Raw genomic sequence first — 19,604 nt, forward strand, 5'->3', positions numbered from 1 at the left:
AAAATAGGTTTTTTTCTGTTTTTAAGCTGTAATTAAGTTTTCTGTTGTTACTCCCTGTATGTCACTTGGCTTCTGGTTTCAAGTGAAAGGAACAATAATGCTTACTCCTGCTTCCCGTTTTTAGGTTAGAAAAATCATCTCTAGAATGCCTGTTAATATGTGCCACAAAGTAAATCTTGTACTAGAGAAACCGGCTCAGTTCTCTGATTATGTGAGATTATTTTTAATTAAAATGTCAGTTGAATGTCATTACTTGAATTCTTTCTTTTCCCCAGTGAAAGGGAGTTCATTGACCTCTTAAACTTCATGAAGACAATTTCTCTTCAGGTCAAATGATATTGTGCTGAGAACTGAGTGTAAGAGATGAAGAATATTTTAGCGTTCTCACTCACGACATAAGTCAGCTGAGGATAATTGCAGTCTTTTAGTTCTGTGGGTCTTCATCCACATGCTCATGTGAGCAGTGGAAGTGCATGTGTGTAGGAGGAATATTTATGATGAAAAAAGATGATGATAAGTCTAAGGCATAGAAGCTCATTTTTAGTGTACCTAACAGCGGAAGCTCCACTGTTCATTTGATCATCTCACTTGTACAATCTTTCTGGCAGATTCATTAAAGTATAATGAAACTATGGGAAAGGTTTGCAGTCCTCATCATACTACCACTCTAATAACAGCTGATAGGGAAGTCGGTTTATTTCTCATTCATTTCAGTAAAAATATGATGGTTCTATCAAAGTACATCAGTTGATACTTGGTATTGATTTCTTCTGCTGTCTTTCCAGCTTGCTGTTTTCAACTTCGCCTATGCTACTGATATATCCCAGTTTCGACAGCTCCACCTAGATGACGTCCGCAGGTCTTTCTTCTTCGTATCCTTTTGCCAGTTGCTGCATTCCAGGGAAAAGATGGGTTTGTTTCAAAAGACAGCACAATCAAAACTTTTCGCCTGGTAGCCACTGGAAACAGAAGCTGGTGAAGATGATTTGACTCATGTTGCTCAAAAGACAATGGTCTTGTACTTTGTATTTTTTGATAAAGTAGTAAACAACTCAGTACAAACTGCACTGTTTTGGAATCTGGCTCCTTGTCCGCTTTGAAAAGTTTGGTCTCTTGTGACCATTACGGTTGAGGTAAACTTTCTTCTAAGGAGTCCTGTTTTCAGTTTGGTTTTGGTTTCTTACATTTTGGCAGGAGGGAACTTATTAACCTTCACAAATCAGTTGGAAAAGGTGATATTGAAATTACTTTTATTTTCTCATTTTTAGACTACGGCAGTGTGTTAGGCAGAAAATGTTAAGGGGCAGGCATTGCCATGGCCAGGCAGATGAGAAGAAAAGTTCCTGCAGACTCTTAGTGAAACGTGTTCCCAGAATCTGGCCTAGCATTATTTACATCACACGTGGTTTCTGCTGTTAGAAATTATACGGACTTGTGAGGGAAGAGTTGTTTGTTCACTAACACAGCAGTTACTTTGCACTTCTGTAGCTGAAACTACAGCTGATTTATTATTTTTTTTCTAATACTGTACAGACTTGATAAGGTTGTCATTTTTCTCTTCCATCGTGGGACTACATTTAAGTGAGAGGTATTTGGCAGGAAAGGCGATGGGTGTGCAAGTGGGAGAGAAATTATGAGCCAGTCTAGAACGTATGGATTTCTAGTGCAGGTGGGTTCTCCTCGCTAGAGATGGGGAGGGAGTTGTCTCAGTACTGGCTCGTGCAAAAACAGGCTTTATAGTTTGTAGAATAATCAAATCTCGGTGGGTGGATCACAATCGGAGAGTCTGTGCTGTTGGAACTTGCGACAATGCTGTTGGACATTGGGGAACATGCAGCAGAGGAAGTGGGACAGATACCTCATTAAGAAAAGACAGTTCAGCACTAAGGAAGGAGGCAAACCGATTTGCTAGGTGTTGAAGAACATTTGTGTTTGCTGTAGAGTATACCTGAAAAGCAGCAGAGACACCTTGCAATAAATTAATCAATTTAATTTGCTATTTTAACAAAAAATGAGCTAACTTTTAGTAAAGCTGCTGCTGTCTGTCAGATGCTAAAAATCAGCCAAAACAAAAATCAAATAATCCAATTGTATTTTTTTAAAACTCCGGCATAGTACTACTTTAACACTTGAATGTAGCTCTAAAGTAATCTCATCTTAATCTGAAACACTTGAATGTATTTTGTTCGCTTCCTGAAAAAATACACAATTTGCAGGTCTCCTTTGCAGAGACCAGGTATGATACACACCTGCTCAAAAGATGTTGTGGCTTCTTTAATTTAGATGCTGTTTAATGTTTAGAAATAGTGATATTAGAAGAGAAACCTTTTCTACTGGAGCAGTCACACCCTCTGAGCTGTGTATTTTGTCTCAAGATTCCTATATAGTGCCCAAAAGTCCGCATGTGCTGAGGGACCTTATAGCCTGCTCTTCCAGAAGAAGATTCAGATTGATTATGCTTAGCATTTTGATTAGACCTATGTGCTACTGGTATTTTTTGGTTGTTGTTTTATTGCAGAACTATCGTTCTAATAAATCTTAACTGGCAGAACTGTGCTATGCTGTTAGACGGTTGTGTTACTAAACTTGAAATGATGTGATACTCTTGGGAAGCATAATTTCTTTAGTTATGCTGACCTAATCCTTCCAAAATATTGCATGCAGAATCCTAACGATTCTGCTGAACAGTTGGGAGCAAATTGTTTACGCAGAGACTTAAATGATCCAGTGCAGGAGCTATAACCGGAGTGGAAGGACCAGAGGGAGCTCTGGCAACAGCAGCCATTGTCACTGGCTAACCCTCTGCCTGATGCAAAAAAGCAGTTGAAAACCATTCTTCAGCTGAAGAGATGTGAGCTATAATGGGCCCCAGTGAGCTCCGGAGGTAGAAAAATGTCTTCCATGGGCTCGTATAGCAGCAAGTGTTTGTATCTAGATGAAAATGGTAGGGTTTATAAAATAACTTCCAGCTATACAGATACTGCCAGAGTCATTCTCTGTCAAGTAAGGAAAAAATTCCGAGTCCGGTGTTGCAATGGATGGACTCGGCATAACCTTTGGACAACAAAACTACGGGTGGGGGGATAGCATAGGAACTTTTAGTCTGGTTTCATAGCCAACTACCTCTTCCATGGTCAGTTCCTCAATAAAGCAGTCTCTTTCAGTGTGCAGTACGCATACACATGTCACTACTTTCTGCAAAAGCATGTGTGTTTGAAGGCACAGCTGGGACTGTGGTCCAGTGATGTTCCTTATCTTGCTAGGGGCCCAGAAAAAACAAGCTGCAGCTTTCTGGCAGGGGCCTCAAGACGGGCTCTAAAATCTTACCCAGGCAGTCTTTGTCTTTTAAAATTGACATACTCGCGCATGAAATTTTGGGTAGAGCTAGGCAATACTTTGTATTTCTTAATGCAGTGTAAAGCTGTAATAGTGGGTCAGCTTCTTGTAGTTTCGTGATAGGGTTTTGAAAGTAAATTGGAATGAAGGGGGGAAAATGCTGGTTTGTTTTACTGCAGCCATTTCTGTGGTGTATTTTCCTTAAATACATGTAGGTTTTCTTCATAGTGACAGCCTTTTTTGGCACCGGAAACATAGCTTCTGTTAACAGGTAGATTTTTTTCGTTGATTTGAGACACGGTACAAAAAATTCTTCCTGCAGTTGGCGTACTAAATATAAATTTGGTTTGGAAAATCAGGACAGCAGAATTAAAGCCGTAGTCAGTGGAATAATGATAACAATTTATTTCATTTCTGCTCTCTGTAACATGTTCCTAAGAGTCTGAGGTTGTTGGTTATGAGGTTGTCTCAATTTCCATTAAAAGTTATTGGCAGCGTGAGCAGAGAGAGCTCGACTGCTCGCCAACAACACGGCATCTCAAAAGACACAAGCAGAGAAAAATTGTAGAGAAAGAAAAGTGAGGTAGGCTGTCCTTGCTAATTTAATATTTGAGCAAGGGAAGAGAAAGTTGGAAGCCTTGGTTAAAAATATATATAGGTACAGGGTGTTACAGGAGCGACTAAATGCTCTGTTTATTTAATGGAAAATGCCATTTCAAGGATGTGTTGTAATGCCTTTTTCATGTTTTTCTAGTTTTGATCCTGCTTCTGTCTATTGTTTCTTGACTGTATTCAGTCCCTTCATGATGGGAGGCTTGCTTGTGCTAAAGGTTAGTAATCTTCCCTTTGTGAAATTTTCTCAAAGAACTGTTTAGTAAGCAATATATATAACATACATAGTTGCTATTTGCAACTTATAAAAACATACATATGTATTTGAGCTCCATTAGCCTTCTTAACCATGTGTGAAGTTTTCAGCCTTTGTAGTGTTTCAAGAGATGGATCCTTCTGTTTCCTAAAAGAGAGACGCTAAAGTGCATGGAAGTATAATTTAACTGCATTAGATCGCTTTATTGTATTAAAATGGAAATTTTAAGTGTTGAAAAGACCATAATTATTTTGAAATAGATAAGCTTTCCCTATAGTATAATATCTCCAGAAACATTGAGGATATATATATTAGCTCTATCTACATTACATTAAGAGCAGGCTTTGAATGCTCTACTGATTAGGTTGTCATTTTACAATGAAATTTTTTTAATATATTTTTAATAATCTATCAAAGATTGGATTGCACTTGTTTGCAGGCAAGGTGTGGGACCTCTTTTTTTAATATTTGAGTAAAGGATCTGCCAGAGGGCTAAAGAGGCAGACAGGAAGCGAGATGTGGAATTTATGGGCTATTGCTAAAACAAGCAGTATTTCCTGCCTCTGCCTTTCTGCTGCTTCTGTCCCAGAGAAAGCAGACTTAAGTTACAGGCATACTGCATGTTATACTGCAGGACACAAGTCAATAATACAAACCTTCTGGATGCAGGAGAACAGGTTAGAGCAATCCATTTACACTACTAGTTTAAGGATTACATGTCAACTTTGAAAAGAGCAAAAGGCAGCATTCAGGTTTGGTTTGTTCTTAATTTACTGAACTGTTAACATGTGCTTGACTTGGCTTTGGAGGGGCAGCGTGATCCTTGCCTTGCTAAATATATTCTACGTTCAGATTTTTTTGTGGTTGAGATGAGATTGTCCTATTATGCTTGGAGCTCTGCAGCCTGTCACATGAGATATTGGATCTGAATAGCTCCGTCTTCTAGCCTTGTTGAAGTATTTATCACTGGTTCTAAAATGGATAAATGAAGTGAGGATCATTAATGTGTTTTAATTATAGTTTTCCATATTGCCTCATGGCTTATTTCACTGCAGTTCAGCTATGACCATGGAAGGGGGGTTTTATTCGTTTACTAAAAGTGCTTCCTGCAAAATTAGTTTCTACTCTTTCTTGCCAATGTTTTATTTTTGTAACATACACATTCTGTGATAATTTCAAAAGCAGGAAAATGTTTCCACAACCTGCCAGGTTGTTTTGTAAATATGGCTGTAAACCAAAATGTAGCTTGTGTTTTAAACAGGTTGTAATCCCATTTGTTCTGGTATCATGTGCTTTCGAAGCCATTCAAGTCACAACACAACTGTCTTCTAAGAGGTACAGTAAATGCTATATTTCTGCATTAGTAAGGGTTTCAGATCTGTTTCGCAAGAATTCAAATTGTCAAATCTCAATCTAAATTTAGAAAAAAAAAAAAAACAGTAGATCATATTGTTACTTCTGTTTGTTATGGTTTGGGATTTTGTTCAGTGATTTTGCAAGCTCAGGAATTCTTTTCTTAGTGATAAATGAGTATAAATGGAAGTGTTGGCCCTGTCTGAAATAATCAGATATTTACTATTCTTTGTTGACAATACACAGGAGCACTTTTCCCCCATAATATAGAAAAATGAGCAGAATTTAAAGTCTGATTTTTGTTTTCTATTGCACCTCTGCCTATAGTACAATATTTTAAAAAGAACCCATATATAATGTAACCAATTTACAGCTTTGTTGCACTGACCTCACCACAAATAGGATCTTTAAAAAAAAAAAAAAAGGCTGTATGCCCTTCCATTGCAGTTCAGTGCTTCCCAGGTGTGTTCAGTGTTACGTATTTTTTGCGGTATGACTAGATGGCTGCCAGTCCTGTCTCCATTTCTAAAGACTTTCCAGAGAGAACGTGGGACGGGTGCCCAGCCTTGCAGAGTGCTGTATCCAGACTTGAACTACCCTCACTCTTTTCACTGTCTCAAGATTCTTATTTTTTTTAACTGTTAGCCCTCCCTACCCCTTCCAGTGCACCCAGTGCACGTGACTGAATCCTGTGCTCATCATGCGGGATTACGAATGGTGCTGAGAGGGAGGAGGTCCCTGTCAGCCACGTGATTTTGAGTTTGTCACTGTGGGATGTTGTGTGGGTTTGACTGAAAGTCTCATTGGCCAGTGACAGGAAGGACGCAGTGACTCTGTCCTGGATATTGCTCAGCTGTGCAGAATGAAGCTGCCCTTCCTCCGTGCGATGCCTTCTGCCTTTCTGTTTGTTTTCATCCTGCCTGTGCCCTGCCGGTTGTCTCCTTGTACAATGACACCTGGTACAAAAGGAAGACCCAGGGAACTACAGGCCAGTCACCTCTGTGCCCAGCAAGATCATGGAGCAGATCCTCCTGGAAACTATACTAAGGCACATGGAAATTAAGGAGGTGATTCGTAACAGTCAACATGGCTTCACTACAGGCAAATCATGTCTGACAAATTTGGTGGCCTTCTACGATGGCATTACAGCATTGGTGGATACGGGAAGAGCAAATGATGTCAGCACCTGGACTTGTGCAAAGCGTTTGACACTGTCCCACACAGCACCTTGTCTCTGAATAGGAGAGGCACGGATTTGATGGATGGATGACTCAGTGGATAAGGAATTGGCTGGATGGTCACACTCAAAGAGTTGTGGTCAAGGGCTCAACGTCCAAGTGGAGACCAGTGACAAGTGACATTCCTCAGAGGTCGGTATTGGGACCGGTGCTGTTTAACACCTTCATTGGCAACATGGACAGTGGGATCGAGTGTACCCTCAGCAAGTTTGCCAATCGCACCAAGCTGTGTGGCATGGTCAACACACTGGAGGGAAGGGATGCCATCCAGAGGGGACCTGGACATGCTTGAATAGTGGGCCTGTGCGAACTTCATGAGGTTCAACAAGATCAAGTGCAAGGTCCTGCACGTGGGTCGAGGCAGTCCCGAGCAGAAATACAGGCTGGGCGGAGAAGGGATGGAGAGTAACCCTGAGGAGAAGGACTTAGGGGTGTTGGTTGATGTGAAGCTCAAAATGACCTGGCAATGTGCGCTTGCAGCTCAGAAAGCCAACTGTATCACACACTACATCAAAAGAAGCGTGGCCAGCAGGTCAAGGGAGGTGATTCTGCCCCTCTGCTCTGGGCTTTGAGTAACCTGGTCTAGTGGGAGGTGTCCCTGCCCAGGGCAGGGGAGTTGGAACTAGATGATCTTCAAGTTCGCTTCCAATCCAAACCATTCGGTGATTCTATGATAGTAATGAGGGACACGGCAGCCTGAATTCTGACTTCTTGTTGGAGAGGAAGCACAAAGCTCACCATCCCTTTTACCTTCTCTGCCTTAGCTGTGCATGCAGTGTACTGGGGCTGTCCCTGCACCCCCAAGGAAGGATATTTGTCCTCCTCACTAAGGCTTATACACAAGCAGGGCTGCATTGAGGAATCAGGGTTGCTCAGAAGACTAGCTAGTGATTTACATTTCTATGGCTCAGGCATCACAAAGGTCAGCATTTCCTAACTTGTGAATGCTTGCCTTGGCAGCAGCAGTGATATTACAAGCTTTTACGGAATGTGCATCTGAGTGTGTGAGAGGGGAAACGCTATCAACTTCTTAAACCAGGTGACATGAGTACGCCTGTGCTGCTTTATGAGGCTGTGGTTGTAACTCCGGCTGGTATTTGTGCCAGCTTCCGTTAGCTGTGCTCAGGTAACAATAGCAGTGACAGTGCCACAACGTCAGCCTGGGAATGAGGCAGAAACCACAAGATGTGCGCAGGATCCCTGGAGAGGTGCTGCTCTGATTGTCAGCTCATCCTGAAGTCTGTGCTGCACTCTTCATTGCTCTTGCTGCCCCTGCTAGATAAATTAAGCCATCGCAGGGGACAATCTTGTCTCTGTAGTATATAAACGTTCCCCGAAATTAGTGTTGTCCTTCTGTTGTGAAAGGCTTCCTGCAGTTCAGAAGGGCAAAAAGTAGATTTTAGTGATTTGGACAAATTGCTCCTGAATTCCCTGTTGACAGATCACAGATATTTATTTTTTTGCTGTTCTTGGGGAGTGTTCTGTCAGAATATGTTCTTGGGACTTGCCTGTGAAAACAGCCCTCTAGTTGAGTGCCTCCCAGGCACTACAAGATTGCAACGTCCTATGTGAGCCATAGGTAAGTGGAGAGAAGCCTTTCAGTGCTTCCGAGATACAGTCGGTTTGTTGCATCCTTACTTACTAATGAAGCAGAGCTGATGTAGGCTATATCAGAAACTTCCGCATTAGTATGGGTGTCCCCTCAGTACGTGCTCAAGCAGTGCTGCAGCACTTCGCACAAAAACTTCATGGATTTGTGATGGTAGTACTGATAAATTAACTGTATTCTAGTTAAAGACTTCTGGTAATGGGTCAGCTGTTTGCAACATTGCCTTAGTGTCATTAACTTAGAAACTAGTTTTAACCAGTTGTAGCAATTGCTTTCATGTAATTTAGGATTTACATAGTTTAATGAAAACACGATTAGGTTAATGGGGGGAAAAAATAGCTCTGCGTGCTCCCTTCTGGTTCCTTTTACTGGCTGCAGCCTACTTTCCATAAGTAACCTGGTGCCTGACAGAAAGAGCCATGGGTTTGGGAGTACGTCACCAAAATGCTGGGCCTTCCCAGAGCAGCTTATGGGCACCCAGAGATCTGGAAGGGGGACAAGCATCTCCTGTAGCAGCCCGCTACCCAGCAGAGTGGTTGTCGGGATAGGACCGATCGGCTCAGGTATCTGTCTGTCTGTGCCAAACAGCTTTGCTCACTCTTGAGCCCAGCTTGAAGCATCTAAATCAGCCTTATTTGGCCTAACCAGCACATGAGCTCCCCGCATCAGGAATGGGCGGGCGCTGTTTGTAAGACGCTCCTGTTCTCCAGTGAATGACTCGTGTTAGGTTTCTCTGTTAACGTGAAATGTCTTTTTCAAGCAGGGTGAGATTACAGACGCCAGATGTTCTAGCCATGTATTTTAACTGTTCTCTAATAAATTGAAATGTTATCTGAATGATTGAAAGGCAAGCGCAAGAAATCATATCTTGTTTTAATTTCTTTATGAGCGTTTTAATAAGCCTCGTAACATCTGTGGCCATGAATAAAGGTTGATGGTCTGGTTCTTTGTTTTTTTTTCCTTTGCAGCCTTTTCCTCATTGTTCTTGTGATTTCAGACATTATGGCTTTGGTAAGTTGTTGTTGCACATTCAGTTCAAATAAGATTAAGAAGCAGAGGGCTGTCCTAACTCTGCCTAGAGAGATCTGAATTTGTTTCAGACTTCAAAGTTTTTGTAACTAGGGCAGTGAATTGCATTGAAATCCTAGCATAATTTAGAGATAAAACTCCTCCAATCACCGCTCTTTGAATTTCATGTAATTAATGCTTCTGAAGAAGCAATATTCTCATAATAATAATAAGAGACAAAAATGAAGTAATAAGTTATTGTTCTGAGTTTTTCATGTGCTTTCCAGTCAAATTCCTAGGAAGAATTTAAATAAGAATATTGTGTTTAGTTGTGTGCAGGGTTTAGTTAATTTTTCCAGAAGTTTGAACCTTTCACTTACCCTACCTTCCCTTTCAAAAAGAGAGGAAAAGAAGAAATGCATTACCCACCAGCTCCATTAGAGTTGTCAGAATCTAGGAGATCAGCAATACCCAAAAAACCACTTTCTCTCCTTTGTAATAAGCGGTTAGAAAATGCTGTCTTCAGAAAGCCTGCCTCCACAAACCAAGCTAGCTAAAACCAACCCAAAGCTGAACAATACCCCAGCATAATTTTTATAGATTAAAGGCACATTTTTGTTTCCCCTTCAAACCATCTTCAACCCAGCAAGCAGTGCCCCTGGGTATCATAAGGTAAACAGAAACTCTTCCAAAGCAGCGGGTAGAACTGGTGTTCTCACTTGGTACATGCTGTTTGAGTTTCATCCCTTTGGAGGAAGCATTCCTGATATGATTTCCTTGTACAGTGTGGTCTGTGGATCTCACCTGCTATGAAAAACAGTGAGTGAAAAACCAAACGACGACTAATTTGTCTGTAGAGTGAGAAATGGATGAGGTATAGTTTCGTGTAGTTTCAAATAAATCTGTGTGACTAATCTGATTTTTTTTTTTTAATATATAACTTCCACAGGAAAAGGATTAAAATACCAGTAAACCACACTCATAGCATTTCACTAATAAAATCAGTCTAACTAGACCAAAAGAAGAGTTACTGGCGTGTAGCAAGCCCCAGAATATTCAGGTCTTATGTCTCACATATTCTCTTATTTTGGTTTAACTATTTTAAAACAATCAGCAAATATGTACTTGGTGTACAAAACAAAATATTACCAAAGAGGTTGAGATGCAGGAGTTTTGTGTATATAATGGTGGGGACGGGGCTGGGGGGGGTAAGTGAGAACTGGTTTGTGGTCTTGAATCAATGTGGCCACCAGCTAGGATTTGGGAGATTCACTAATAGACAAGTGCTCTTTTCTCCCAACATTATTCCCATTTCACAGGTGGGGAACTGACAGAGCTGCCCAAAGAAATTTGTGACTGAATTCCATGAAAACAATATGCAGCATTCTCTTTGGCACTAGGTGTTATTTGGGATCCTGTTATTTCAAACAATAAGGTGGCTTGGCTTTTCTTATTGAAAAAGTTCTCTGCTGGTGATCTTCTGTTTCTTGCAAGCCCAGCTTGACAGAACTTAGTCCATTTTTAGCTGTTTGCTTGATACCATGTTAAATCTATTTCTGGCTCCTAGACTTCTCTTTACTTTGGTTCAGCTGAGCATTCCTGGAAAGGTCTTGCCCTTGTTCTACTTGAAGAATTAGAAACTTGGAGTAAACAGCCTGAAAACATGGGTTTTAATTTTGTGCTTCAAATTGTGCAATGTTGATGTACTAATCAAAGTCATTTTATTTCCTAGCATTTTTTCTTTTTGGTTAAAGATTATGGAAGCTGGCTGGATATTGGAACAAGGTACAGTATTTTTTTGCCTCCATTGCATTTTTAAAAGGCTCATAGGTTAATATTGTTGTTTATCTACTCAGAAGTCTTGTAATTTTTTCGAATTACTCTGCTTAATCAAATGCTTCAGTGATGTTCCTTGTACTTAAAATGCATTTGCATACATGTGCACGCAGGTATACACGTACATGTATCCCAAGCTAAAGCTTGTGTCTTAAAATCTGTGCCAGAGCAACATGGAGTAAGTAATGAATCTAACATGGCAAGAGCTACAGTTAATAGGATTTGCCTGATTTCTGAAGAACAACAATTACACAAAAAAAATTTAATTACTGTTTTGCATTTTAATTAGTTGTAATCACTGTTAAAATAACAATTTATCAAAATTGTTAGTTGTCTTGAATCTACTTAAGCCTCCGTATACAATCCCCTATGAATTAATGAACCTTGTGCAAATATCTTGGTGGCTACCAAGACCCGTGCATTTATCCTCCTCCTAGTTGGGGAAGAGTAAATCTGCAGCATTTAAACATAGAAATCACAGCTAAAATGAGATAATTTGTTTTGCATTATGAGTCGTACTAGCCTCCACAGCATACATCACGCGGTAGGTTTTCAACTGTGCAGTCTTATTTGTGAATAGTCCAGAAAAAACAAATACCAGGAGTACACATTTCAGATTTATGTTCCCTGAATTGTGGAAATAGATAATATGCTGTAATTAGCTTAGTAGGGAATGTGTTGTTAATAATCCAGCCAATCTGGTCACTTGACACTGTTATTTAAACAGAAGTTGAATAGTGACCCATTGTTAATATTCTGTTCAGTCTACATCTACCCTGTGCTTTGCTGAGCCCCAACGTTTCCTCCAGCACATGCATGTGTGTACGCACGTGTGCACACATATTCCGCTTGTTTTCTCTGGAAGTAAAAATTCCTGCTTGTAGCTACCTTTTGAAGGTTCTTAATGGGAGGAGATACAGTTAGATCAAATAGTGGAAACGATGCTTTAGCATCCCACTTCCTTTGGTCAGTTTATGGTAAATCAGATGGCCTCATCCTTTGGTTTGAATTCCTATGCAGATCAATAAGGATATTAAAGACCTGGGAAAAGCTCTGTTTTGCTGGGCAAGAAGCTTTGCTAATTGACGGTTAGCAAGCAAAAATATAAATTGTTACAAGGACCCAAAAACTTCCTCTCTGATATACGGTCTTCATTGCGTAGAGATTTGCAACGGTGATAGATTGTTGGATCCATTTCAGCTGGAAGTTTGCCATATCGCAAAGAGTTTAGGGGAGCTCATTATGCACAACCGCAGTTCTGCATCCCCATGTGTGTTTTCAGCACTGAAGAAAGCACTGAAAATGTCCTTTCAAAAGAGTAATTTGTGAGCAATTTTTGACGTGGTAACGCATAATGCTCAGGCAGCCTTAAATTTGTCATTACTTCACTTTTGAGTGCTTGACTTTGCCAGCTACATTATGTTATTGTGGTTTCTTTATATATAGTTTATATGTATGTGTGCATATGGACATAAGATAAAAATGACTAGGTTGCGTAAGAAAAGAGGTGAATCCATAGGCGCAGAGCTGAAGTGGTCCTCCTTCTGCCTAGCATGAGCAATGTTTTGGCACCTTATCCTTCTCCTCTGAGCAGATTTCTAATGTGTGATCCTCAGGCTTGGCAAAATTAGCATACAACAGCAGAAGATTTTTTTTTTTTTTTTTTTTTTGCTTATTCCTGAAAGGGAAGATGAGCTTCATGGGGTTTTGGGCAATTCCCAAAACCAGCGTGAGAGAGGTACTAACACGGCTCTTTCCTGTCCTCCTGTTGCAACTGCAGTGACAGCTCTGTGGCATTCCCACTGCAGTGTTGTCTGCCGTTGCTTTGACCGCAAGGTCTGAAAATATCTCATCTCAGTTGACATTTTAGGTGCTGCCAAAATTTTCCTGAGAAGGCTGAGTCAGTTAAGGAAATGATGGTTCTTTTTTTCCCAACTGTTTGTATCTCAACAAAACCTGTGTAGGATTTCACGGAACAAGGAATAGAGTGCCCTTAGGGATAGCTGCTCTCATGTTTCTTTTTTTCCTTTTTTTTTTTTTTGTGGCACTGATAGGATATGTGTGCGTGTGCAGGTGCAATTATCAGGGTTCATTTTATATGACTAGTTAGCACATCATTGAAATCATAGGTGGAAAAGCAGCATTTTTAATTTCCGAGCGAAGATTCATTCCTCTAAACTGCCGTGGTATATGTGCCACGCTTGCAAAGAACCTGATGTATATTTCTGTACTCATTCTTTTTTGTGGTGATAGCTTTCTCTGGATCTTCTCATTACCACGCTTCAAAACTTTTGTATGTCCTCTCTCTACAAGAATCTGCAAGTTCAGTCAGAAACCCTCATTAGGCAATACTTGGGTTTTCCAATACCAGTGCTCAGAGGTTTCACGTGTAAGAGCTGGTTTTAAATCCCTTGCTATAGAACTAGGACCTTCACTGCTTTTTTTTATAGTGATGTTTTGTTTCGTAGTGGATAGCTCTTGTTGGTTGGAAGTAGGGTTTGTTTACTGAACTGACATATTTCCTTTTTTTCTTTTTCTTTTTTTTTTTTTTTTAATTTCACCCCTAACTCCTCATTTCTACATCTCATTCTACCATGCCTTAACCACATCACGTGTCATTTTACTGTGCCTCATATCTGCCTTAACAACATGATGTCTTTATTCTCCTGGTCGAATTCACCATGCCACTTATGTATTGTCTTTGAACAAGAGAGATTTTTACTTTTCCCACTCTTCCAAATCATTAATGAAATGCTGAGCAACAACAGATCCAACATACAGTCCTGTATTACCACATTCAGCAAATTATCAACGCACCATTGATTCACTCCCCTCAGTAAATTATCAATTACCATAAATATTTATGGCTGCTTAGAAAGTTTTAAAGCCCCTTTGCTTAATGGTCGCGCCAAGATCAACGTGAGCCTGTTTTTCAGAGAGTGCTTTTCATTGTTTTGATATAATGGGACAATAATCTTGCAATGAATGCAGAACTTGTGGCAGTGGCTTACGCAAGCTGCTGAGGTCTGCTACCTTACCCTCTACTTATATACCTTGAGATCACCCTAAATTGCATCATATGCCCTAAAAGAACACCCCATTACATTTCATAAAAATGATAATGCAGTTTTCCTAGTATTTTTGATGTATTTTTTGATGTATCAATGTGTAGTATGTGATCATGAGAAGTTCGTTCTGACAGATTCTTTTATTTCTGAAACAAATGGAATAGTTTGCTTTTTGGCCTCTTCGTCACTAAAATAATTTCTCTACAGCTTAAAAGGTATGTTTGTCTATATCGATTAGATCTTTATAGATAAAACCTTTAAAGCCTACTATATCTATACAGTATATGCAATTTGTAAATAGCTGTGTATTCAGATAGTCAAGATAAATCCTAAAGCTTGTTTATATGGCAGTATATAGTTTTATACAGACACATGCTGTACTACCCCCTTCCTCGTTTTATAACAGTTGCTGAAACATAAAGACAAAGATACAATCTTAGCTGTTCCTCTGCAGTTTCAAAGTTCAGGGAACATAGATAAAGCACAGGAGACTTTTTTAGGTTTTAGGATAACAGAATAGATTTCAGGTTTGGGATGCTGGTGCTTCTAGGTCTGACGATTAAAACAAAGGTCTTGTAACTAGGAGAAAAACAGTGTTTACCAACAATTTCTAAAAAAGCAGCTAGGAGTGATGCGCTTCATGATTTGTTTTGTGTGAAACAAAGGAGAGAGGGTGTGGGATCCTGGCTGGAAATGCAGGAGACTAAATTAAGAATGTAAATGTGGGGTCTCAGTGTGTGCTTGGGAATAATCCCACAGTTCAAAGTAGCATGTCGTGTAGAAATAAGGTCCTCAGACTCTTATGGAGAGTGCTCTTCCAAGTCCTTGCACAAGTTGTTTTTGTTTTACTTGTTTTATTTCTATTTTTTTAATTGCTATGGTAACTTACTCCATCTTCATGTCTTCCCAGCTTATAATCAGGTCTGCCATCTTAGGAATTAGCCTGTCTTGGGAGAAAGCCACGTTTTAGAGCAATGTTGATTCCCCCCGCCACCCTCCCTCATTTTTTTACTGATCTTTGATTGTTCTTGTCTTTGATTAGTACTTCTCACTGATGTATACTGACACTAACAAAGCCAGGAGGTGGTAGTACCTCATATGTTCTCCACTTGGTGCCATGCCACCGAAACAGGTGTCTTCCTCCCTGATAAAAATTTTTCCTAGCACCAGCTTTGCCTGTTGACCTTGATCCATACATAGGGCACTTGCCTTTCCATTGAACAGTGTTGCCTTACCCTAGATCATCCGTGATCCCCTACACCAGCTTCCTCTTCTCTACCATTAGCTGTCCCTGCCCATCTCATCCTTTATAAACATTGCCCCATTTTGCCATTCTGTTGTACCTGTTTAACGTCTCTTCTTCCTCCATGTGGATCTAACTTGCCTGGAGACTGTAATCTGGCTCCTTTTTCTTATTAGCTCAGGTTTGACTTCTGATGGAGGAAGCTTGTTTTGAGAATGAGCCGCCTCACTGTACCTACCGATCCAGCCAAGGGTGCAGTTCTGGGTTGTATAGGGATCAAGATTTTGCCAGTGCTGTTGTGGCATATACCTGTAAGAGTCTTGCTTTGTTTGTTTGTTTAATTACAGCATTACCCGAGCCTGAGAAGTAATTTACCAAGCAGAGCTGTCTGCAGGCAATGCAGTGCCAGTTGCTGATAGCCCCAGAGATGCTGGCTGTTTGTAATTATGTGACAAGTACACTGAAATTGTTTTTAATTGTGCTCTATGGCATAATATATATGTATTTCTTTACACTGAACATCTGATATTTTAATAAAGGAGCATAACTATTCAGCCTTTTGCGGTATAGCAAGGGAGAAGTGTGTGCAGCATTTTTCTTTACAAAAATACAGAAGACCCAGTCCCTCAACTGACAGGCAGCTAAGCAGAGTTTGTGGAGAGTTTTTTTCCTTTGAGAAAACCCCTCTCTATGTCCCCCAAAACCATTGATTATCACCCACATCTGGAAAAGCTCCTTTTGGTGCAGACAGGAACTCAGATGCCTGTGTAAGGACTACGTTGACAGCAGCAAGACGCTGATCCTCAGGTGACTGTCTCAGGGTGTCTGTAGGCAAAAAGGCAGGGTCTTCATTTGGCTTCTGATTTTCAGATTTCTCATTCAAGCTTTCTTTGAAATCTAGGAGGAAAGTGGTGTTGCTACTTAAATGAAAAACTACAATTCTGGTGCCAGGTGAGAAGGAAATTTGAGGTATTACCAGTAACACTGGTGTTACCAGTAACAGGTGAATTACCTCAATGAGGCGGTAAGCCATCCAGCTATTTACCAAAGTGGCTGTTCCCTTAAGAGCCACGCAAACTTCTGTATCTGTGGTGCATGTACAGTCCCTAAGGGCACATTACACCATGAAGATAACTGCAACAAGGGTTTGACTTTTGGTTGTCAACATGTCCTTTCCCACGGAGAACTGAAACTGAACCTGTAACACACCCAGGTGGACTTCTGAGGGCAGCTCTTGAGGGACTTGTGTTATCTTTGTTATTGTAAATGTGCTGTGTGCTGTGAACTACAAAGTCCGAAGTACCCTGACCAGGTGGAAGTAGGCTTTGTGCCTGACTTCATGCTCTCTTTGTGTCTTAGACCTTCCCCACAGTACAGCTCATGTAGGCGTGCTGCTTTGCTTAGCTGACGCTGGAGATGCTTATAGGAAAGGCATGTAGGAAAGGCGGCTCCTGTCTGATGATTTAAATCTTGAGTTGTTCACATTAGTGAGTATTTTCAGTTGTGCTGCGTACAGGCGGGAGTTTACAGAGATGCAAGTTGCAGGCTGTGGGGGTGGATTATGCTTGTTGAGGTCTAAGCCTATTTATGCCAGTGGAATTTTGTAATTGATTTCTTAAAAGTTTGTAATTTGAGCAAGGTATTTGTGCGAAGGTTTAGTCAGACTCAACTGAAACAGAAAAATCTTGTAGTATGAGTCAAGTCCCTTTCAGTGTTCTCCATCCAATTTGGTCAGACTCCACCTCCTTTGGTTGCTGGTATCCTGGCTGTAGAAGAGCTCCCGCTCATTAGTGTGAACTTTTTGGATTACTTTTATTCTCTCACGCTGGTTAGTGGCCCAGCTTTGTTAAGAGCTAGTGCTTCTCCCCTTCACAAGAGCTAAATTGCACAGGGCTAGCGCCAGAGTTGTCACAGTCTCAGGGTCGTGAGGATTGATAGTGTCGGCATTATGAGCTCTGCTGCTCTTCCGTGGCTAAACTCTCAAACTGAATGAGTCCTCTGGCAGAAATTCCAGGTCATTAAACCAGTAAGTGCTCCTTGCAATCCTCCTTTGTGACTAAACTCAGATTTCATCGAGTCTGAAGTTACCCCACTCATCCTAAAGAGCCGTCTGCTTTGAAATAGTGGGTATGGGTGCTTCTCATGTCAGAATGACAGTATCTTCAGTAATCCCAGGAAAAAAACCAAACAATTTCACTGGATGTGTGATGGACATGGGTACAGCAGTGTTTCTTCTGCAACCCCAGCCTGAAATGTCACTGGATTCGGAAAAATTCTAATTTGTTAATGGCTAGTGGTTTACATTAATAGCGGCTTGATTCAGACATTGAACACAGGATGCTGAATAGCCGAGGTCCAATCTCAGTCTAACCCTAGATCTGTAACAATAGTGAACATCAGGTACCAGAATTTGAGCAAGTGGAGAACGAGCTTTCTGCTTTTTATCTTTTTAATCATTAGTGACTTGAGGACTTCCTAACCCAAAGCTGCATCTTCAAATTGTGTTTATTAGCCACTCTTGAACTCATTTGTTTAATCTCTTTGAAACCATGTGTTACCACAGCAGAGAATTCTGCAATTTTTAGAAAACTTGAGTGAAAAAGTAGTGGTGTTTTGTTTTGTTTTGTTTTTTTTCTTAAAGCTGCTCCTCACTGGAATAGTGTTTTATCTAGAAAATTGCACTTCAGATACATAAATATCTGAGTTGTCTCACTATCAAGGAATGTCTACCTGATGGCAAGTTTTCCCTCGATTCTGCATTATCAGTTCACAGCAAATGGAAGTTTTGCAATGGCTTCAGTCACATCCTTTGAATTACCCACTTGAATGAAAAATACAGCCAGTACCTCTTATCCACTTGGTATACGCTTGGTTGTGTTTTCTGTTGTCCCCACCATTTTATTTTGTCACAGACTTTTGTTTTTACATGATAGCGCTGCTGTTAATAGTTGTCTTCTGGGAGCAGAATATATAAAATAACATACTAGGCCAATAATTAGGCCTAGTTAAAAGGAAACAAAAATATTCACAGGGTTGTTCATGTGATTTTTTTTTTTTTTACTCTGCAAATTTGCATTTTTTTCTCACTTCTTTTATCTGTCTTCTCCTTGCAGCATTAGCCACTATGTGCTTGTGATGTCGTTGACCATATTTATGATGCTGATGAATGGACTGGCCCAGCTGCTAACTACAAAGAGACTTGAACTTCCCAGAAGGACCAAGCACCATTCCACGTGATAAAGAGATAAATCTTCCTGCCTTGTTTCCATCCTTAGACATCCTCTGAACCAATCTCCACCTCTGGAATGTGGAGTTCCACCTCTGGAAATACAAGTTAAGGGACTAGAGTGCCAAAATCCCATCCAGGGATCAGAGCGCTCTGCTGATACAGGTTAAATGCTGTCCTGTGACTGAAATTTGCATTTGGGTATTGCCGTTTAGACATCAAGGGCAAAAAAAGCCTCAGCTTTGTCTCCCAAGTGTACATATTTCTTGAAAATAAAAACAGCAACAAAGTCCTTTTTTAAAAAAAAAAGGAATCTATCTTTTGGGATTTCTTTTTGGTTGTTATAACTTGTCTGCCAGCTGTTTGACTCGTGTGCTCACTCTCGTTAGGAGTCTGCAAAGCCCTAGCTTCTTTTCGTGTCTCGCGTAAGCATCTCACCGACTAAAGCATAAATGAAATCAGTCCGGGCAGATCACTGATTTAGATGTTGTCGATGTGGCATACCATTTGAATGTCTCTGAAACTGGCTACACTTTTTGCAAGCTGTGTCGACGTGCATGTGAGAATATGTTGAGGCAGGTTAAGACTGGCACGCTGTGAGGCTGTTGCCTGTAAGACGACAGATTTTAGCTAACCTGGGTGTGAACTGCTGCTGCTGGCCATGCTCTCCTGCTGCCTCCTGTGCTTGGGTGAGCTGAGCAGTACGCCAGCTCAAGTAATTGATCCAAATGAAAAGGAACTTGATTAAATAATTGTAAAATAGCATTCAGACAGATTTCCTGGTCCAGCTCATAATGGGGCAGGCAGGAAGGTGAGGGT

At 40.6% G+C, this 19,604-nt stretch overlaps 1 protein-coding gene across 2 annotated transcripts in view; it reads left to right on the top strand.

Moving 5' to 3' along the window:
* PIGN (phosphatidylinositol glycan anchor biosynthesis class N) overlaps positions 1-19,069 on the top strand; it is a 109,547-nt gene extending 90,478 nt beyond the window's left edge. For both annotated transcript variants that reach the window (XM_063326064.1, XM_063326065.1), the window contains exons 23-29: positions 786-872; positions 3,552-3,607; positions 4,091-4,166; positions 5,466-5,539; positions 9,373-9,415; positions 11,145-11,197; positions 18,673-19,069. In XM_063326064.1, coding sequence (XP_063182134.1) covers positions 786-872; positions 3,552-3,607; positions 4,091-4,166; positions 5,466-5,539; positions 9,373-9,415; positions 11,145-11,197; positions 18,673-18,796 — 513 coding nt within the window. In that variant the 3' untranslated portion in view covers positions 18,797-19,069. The remainder of the gene's footprint in view (positions 1-785; positions 873-3,551; positions 3,608-4,090; positions 4,167-5,465; positions 5,540-9,372; positions 9,416-11,144; positions 11,198-18,672) is intronic.
* The last annotated feature ends 535 nt before the right edge of the window (positions 19,070-19,604 follow it).

Source organism: Chroicocephalus ridibundus, chromosome 2 (assembly GCF_963924245.1).
Source record: "Chroicocephalus ridibundus chromosome 2, bChrRid1.1, whole genome shotgun sequence".
Classification (NCBI taxonomy): Eukaryota; Metazoa; Chordata; class Aves; order Charadriiformes; family Laridae; genus Chroicocephalus; species Chroicocephalus ridibundus.